The sequence below is a fragment of the Eublepharis macularius genome, chromosome 13 (assembly GCF_028583425.1).
Source record: "Eublepharis macularius isolate TG4126 chromosome 13, MPM_Emac_v1.0, whole genome shotgun sequence".
NCBI classification, from domain to species: Eukaryota; Metazoa; Chordata; class Lepidosauria; order Squamata; family Eublepharidae; genus Eublepharis; species Eublepharis macularius.
This window is the reverse complement of record NC_072802.1, coordinates 22,534,533-22,540,738: the sequence shown is the minus strand read 5'-3', so window position 1 is coordinate 22,540,738 and position 6,206 is coordinate 22,534,533. Positions and strand designations below refer to the sequence as shown.

General features: G+C 50.8%; 1 protein-coding gene across 1 annotated transcript in view; it reads right to left on the bottom strand.

The window, feature by feature from the left end:
- Nucleotides 1–4,890: 4,890 nt before the first annotated feature.
- Nucleotides 4,891–6,206, bottom strand: part of FAAH2 (fatty acid amide hydrolase 2) — a 31,347-nt gene continuing 30,031 nt past the window's right edge. The window contains exon 11 of the mRNA XM_054996831.1: nt 4,891–5,732. Within this exon, the coding sequence (XP_054852806.1) occupies nt 5,557–5,732 (176 nt within the window). The 3' untranslated portion in view covers nt 4,891–5,556. The remainder of the gene's footprint in view (nt 5,733–6,206) is intronic.

Here is a 6,206-nt window from a genome sequence, read left to right as displayed (position 1 = left end):
CCGGGGAAAGGCCACGTGGGTGCCTGCCGTGGTGCCTCCTCCAGAGCCCGGTGAAGGGCCACGGAAAGGCCGCACAGGTGCCTGCCACGACTCTTTCCCCCAAGCCTGGCGAGGGGCCGGGGAAAGGCTGTGCAGGTGCCCGCCATGGCTCCTCTCCAGAGCCCGGCGAGGGGCCAGGGAAAGGCCGCTCGGGCGCCAGCTGTGGCTCCTCTTCCAGAGCCTGGTGAGGGGGCGGGGAAAGGCCACGCGGGCGCCTGCCATGGTGCAGGTGCCCGCCATGGCTCCTCTCCAGAGCCCGGCGAGGGGCCAGGGAAAGGCCGCTCGGACGCCAGCTGTGGCTCCTCTTCCAGAGCCTGGTGAGGGGGCGGGAAAAGGCCACGCGGGCGCCTGCCATGGTGCCTTCTCCAGAGCCCAGCATGGGGCCGAGGAAAGGCCACGCGGGCACCTACTGCAGCTCCTCCTCCAGAGGCCGGTGAGGGGCCGGGGAAAGGCCATGTGGGCGCCTGCCATGGCTCTTTCCCCCAAGCCTGGCGAGGCCGCGTGGGCGCCTTCTGCAGCTCCTCCTCCAGAGCATGGTGAGGGGCCGGGGAAAGATTGCACGGGTGCCCGCCATGGCTTCTCTCCAGAGCCTGGCGATGGGCTGGGGAAAGGCAGCATGGGCGCCTGCCGTGGTGCCTCCTCCAGAGCCCAGTGAGGGGCCTGGGAAAGGCTGTGCGGGCGCCTGCCGCAGCTCCTCCTCCAGAGCCTGGTGACGGGCCGGGGAAAGGCTGCATGGGCGTGGCTCCTCCTCCAGAGCTCGGCGAGGGTCCTGGGAGAGGCTGTGCAGGCGCCTGCTGCGGCTCCTCCTTCAGTGCCTGGCTCCTGCCGTGCGCTGCAGCTTCTAAGCTCTGCGGTTACAATTCTTGCGCCAAAGCGCAGGAGCGCACATTGGCGGGAACCCTGCTTGTTAATGGTTCCTCATCCTCTTGGAGAAGAGAGACGAGTGGAGTGCCTCAGGCCCTTTCCACATAGTCATTTCACAGCATTTTGTATCCCATTCTGATTTCCATGTTCTCCAGAGTTCTACATGTGCAAGGGAGTCATGGGACACAGATACACATTCCTCTCGTTATTTTCCTCTGAGCACATTCTGCGATTTATTTTTTAAACCACTGCCTAGTTGATGCTGCAGTGTGTTATATCTGTGTGAAACACCATACTCCTGTTCTGCTTCATGTCCCCCTGCTTCCTGTCCCCCATGAGCTGATTGGTCTGTCCACCAGTAATCACACCCACCCAGGGCTGGATCGAGGGGCGGGGGGGGGGGTAGTCTGCCCCCGGTGCCTCCAGGGAGGGGGCGCCGGGAGTAGCTGCCAGCGGGTGCAGGCACATGGCGCGGGCGGCCTCGCAGCCCCCTGCGCTGCCTTTTGCCTGCCCCGCAGGACAGGGGGCAGCCGGCTTGCCACGCACCCCGTCCTGCGGGGCAGGAGAATGGTGCAGGTGGCCACACTGCCTTTTGCCTGCCCTGCAGGACAGGGGGTCCGCAGCAAGGTGGCCGCCCCATCCCACGGAGCAAGCGAAAGGCAGCGCGGGGGGCTGCGAGGCCACCCGCACCATATGCTTGCCCTGCAGGGCAGGGGGTGCGCGGCAAGCTGGCCGCCCCGTCCTGCGGGGCAGACAAAAGCAGCGCAGGGGGCTGCGAGGCCACCCACGCCATTCGCCTGCAGGGAGGCGAATGGCGCGGGTGGCTTCCCAACCCCGCACGCTGCCTCCGCCGTTCTGCCCTGAGTGATGACATCACCAAAGTGACGTCATCACACAGCGCGGGGAGCGCGCACGCGCTGTGCGCATGCACGAGGTGGTCGGCCTAGGGTTGCCCCGGGCGCGGGCAACTCTAGATCCGGTGCTGCACCCACCCTTCTCAGCTCCATGAACTTTTTTTCCGCCATTTTTTTTCTTTTTCAAAATGGCAGTAATGCTGGAATGTTACTACACATATATTCCTTCTAATTTGTAAATTCTAAATCTAAAAAACTGTCTAAATCTTGGCCTGCACACAGGGAAGTTTACAGTGAAGGATCTTAGCTCTGCGTCCTCCTCTCTCAAACAGTTGCAGAAACCGCTTCCTCCCTCCCCACCTCTCCACACACGTCTTTATTTTTTCCCTCTTTGGCATTAAGACACGCCTGAAACAAGCCCCAAGCAAATGAGCATCCCATCCCCCCCTCCTTTAAGGAAGAGTCGCAAAGCTGACATTCCTGCATTCTACCCTTTTAAGCACAATGTGCATCTCGTTCCATGATGGCAATCCACATTCTCCACTGATCACTTCTTAGGTTTACTTTTTTGTTTCCATTCTTTACAACCAGGGCATATGTTCAAAAATAAAAACTGGTGGGCACGAGACTGCCCAATCCGTGAATACAGGGACAGGGAGAAGGGGGTCAAGGTGAACAAAATGGGCTCCAACATTGCAATGTTACTATGCATGTTCTGTAATTCTTTAAAAAATGACGTTAGCTCCAGCCCCTAGAAAAGGCGGCTTGAAATACACTTCTCAACCCATCTGGAATAAGAAAGCAGACACCAAGTCGCCTTGAGGTCGTGCCATGCAGAATGCTAGGAGTACAAGCTGATTCAGTGCTGTTCAGCAAGAATACTCAGTATTGTGGGCTTAAAGTGTGCCGTATGGAATGGGCCTCAGAGATCAGTTTTGGGACCTGTTTTGTTCAACATATTATAAATGATTTGGATGAAGGAAAAGAGGGAATGCTTATTAAATTTACAGACAATACTAAATTGGGAAGGGTAGCAAATGCTGCCGAAGACAGTGTCAGAATACAGGATGAGCCTGACAGGCTGGAAAACTGAGCTAAAACAAATGAAATGAATTTCAAGAGAGATAAACTTCTGCATTTAGGTAGGAAAAATCAAATGCATAATTATAGGATGAGGGAGATTTGTCTTGGTAATAGTATGGTCTAACAAAAACAATAGTGTGAAACCTAACTAAGAAGGAATTTAAGCCTTCAGAATCATTCAAAAGGTATAGCAATTCCTATATTCTATGCTACCATGAACACTGTTCAGTATGTATTCTGATGCCTACAGCAGCAAAGTTTTTCATGAACATCATAGATTGTATTAAGGACTGTGCTTCTTGGTTATTGTTGTAACTTTTGTTATACAATGTTGGGCTAGTGCAATATTGATGTATCTGACTGCCAATAGCACTTCCTAGTGTACACTCCAGGTATAGGATATAGGAATTGCTATATGTAATATTGAATGGCATTCGCACTTTAGTACATTATAGGAATGGTATATGTGAAACTAAAGTTCTTTGTAGATATATACATTTTATGTACTAACTGGCTGTAGATGGTTATGCAGTGAAATACCATTTGAATGATTACATGGAAACTTGCATTAAATATACTTTAATATAGATTCTGATAGCTTAAATTCCTTCTTAGTTAGGTTTCATGGTATTGTTTTTGTTATACTTTCCTACTCGTAATACTATTCTTGCTTGGTAGTAGTATGTGCAAAAAGAATCTAGGGGTCTTAGCAGACCATACACTGAACATGAGTCAGCTGTGTTATGTGGTAGCTAAAAAGGCAAATGCAATTTCGGGCTGTAACAACAGAAGTATATTGTCCAGATCATGAGAAGTGATGGTATTGCTCTACTCTGCTCTGGTTAGACTTGCTGTAGTGTTGAGTTTTGGGCACCACAGTTTAAGAAGGATCTAGACAAGCTGGAACGTATCCAGAGGAGGACAATGAAGATGGTGAGGGGTCTGGAGACCAACTCCTATGGGGAAAGGTTGAAGGAGCTTGGAATGTTTAGCCTGGAGAAGAGATGACTGAGAGGTGAGATGATAACCATCTTCAAGTGCTTGAAGGGCTGTCATATAGAGGATGGCGCGGAGTTGTTTTCTGTTGCCCCAGAAAGTCGGACCAGAACCAATCGGTTAAAATTAAATCAAAAGAATTTTCAGCTAAACATTAGGAAAAACTTCCTGATAGAACGGTCCCTCAGTGGAACAGGCTTCCTTGGGAGGTGGTGGGCTCTCCTTCTTTGGAGGTTTTTAAGCTGAGGCTAGATGGCCATCTGACAGCAATGCTGATTCTGTGAACCTAGGCAGATCACGAGAGGGAGGGCAGGAAGGGTTACATCAGTGCTTAGTTCTTTTGGACCCTTCTAACACACCCAGGGTAATGCCTATCACCACTTTGGGGTCAGATAGCAATTTTCTCCAGGCCAGTTTGGCTAGGAATCCTGGAGGTGTTTTGCCATCGTCTGGGCATGAAGCAGGGGTCATTGGGGATGTGGGAGAAGGTAGTTGTGAATTTCCTGCATTTTGCAGAGGGTGACTCTGGAGATACTTTCCAACTTTATGAGCCAGTTTGGGACAGCCAGTTTGGTGTAGTGTTTAAGAGCACGGGACTCTTATCTGGAGAACCAGGTTTGATTCCCCACTCCTCCACTTGAAGCCAGCTGGGTGACCTTGGGTCAGTCACAGCTTCTAGAAGCTCTCTCAGCCACACCCACCTCACAGGGTGTTTGCTGCTGTGGGGATAATAATGACATACTTTGTAAACTGCTCTGAGTGGGTGTTAAGTCGTCCTGAAGGGCAGTATATAAACCAAATGTTATTTATTGTTATTGTTGTTATTGTTATATGATTCTAAGATATTAGGGTTTTTTTAATACCAGTGCAATAGCATATGTTTGAGCCAACCAAAATGGTGAACGTCACGTTGTTTTTCAGCGCATCCAATGAACAGAGTTAACTGATGTCATGAGGACCCGTGATCAATTAGCACAGGAAGAAAAAGAAACTCCTGTACAATACAAAGCATCCCTTGGATCCCTGCAGTTTTAAGAAAGAGAATGGGCTCCACAAGGTTTTCCCTAATTTATCAACATATGCATTACAAGAGTCAGCCGTCGCCTTGCACGTCTGCCTACCCCAGCTCTGAGTTTTGCAAAATCCTACAGTCAAGCAGGCAGCCAGAGCTGCGGAACGGAAACATTCAAGCCAAGCTGAGGCCATGAAGGAATGAGGCTCCCAGGAACGGTTCCTTTATCACCGTTAACGTTCCATTCGGATACAAAGAGTTGGCGCCCCCCAAAACTCCAACAAAAAGACGGGGAGCGAGACTTCAGAGCAGCCCTCTGAGGCTCCTGGGTCAGGTTTTGTCCTTAAAGCAGTAAAAGAAAAAGCAGAAGTAGAAGGATTGAAGCCCAGCTCTATTGCCGCCTTAGCCAAGACAAAACAAACAGACAAAGCCGTCCTCTCCCATAACGTGACTCTCTCCAGCCAGGGATCCGAACAGCCCACCACAGCATATCCTTTCCCCTTATTGTTTCACATCAGTTGCAACGAGCAAGGGAGAAAAACTAAATGTAGAGCTTGTCCTCCACCATATCAGAGGAAGCAACTAAAATGGTTGTCTGGCGCCCCCATCAGGTTCTTCCCATTTCAGACACAGTTGCCTTTTGCTAGATGGGTCACAGGTGGGATGGTCTTTGTGTTCCGGTTATCTCTGGGTCCCACGCTAGCACAGTTAGCATTTGCCAGGACAAACCCAGCCCCCAAACTCCTTCTCCAAGTGCCGTGCTACAGCCAGGGTCAAGTGGTCATTGTGAAGGCCAGCCACCACTTGAATGCCAAGGGGCAGGCCATCTTTGCTCAAGCCCAGTGGGCACTGGGTCACCGGTAAGCCAAGTATGTTGAAGATGGCTAAAAAAGAGAGAGGGAGAGAGAGAGGAGTTGAGAAGCAGGCTCAAGGCACAAAACAATCCATTCATGTTTTACTCTGCTGTTCTCTGAAATTTGGGGACTTTTTAAGGCATGGTTTTAGAATGCAAACGGATTACTGAGGAGCAAGTATAAGGATATTTATTTCCTTCATTTATATCTTGCCTTTCTCCTCACCGGGGACCCAACAAGGCTAACATTGTTCTTCTCTCTTCCACTGTATCCTCACAACAGCCTTGTGAGGTAGGTTAGGGTGAGAGGGTGTGATTGGCCCAAGGTCACCCAGTAAGTTTCCATGGCAGAGTCAGGGCTTGGACCTGGGTCTCCCAGAACACGGTCTGACACTCTAACCACTATGCCACACCTCCTCCCAGATCCTAGCCCAGCACAAACCACTATACCACACTTGCTCTGAATACCCAACTATGTTGTAGAGCTTCACACTGGCTCATCTTA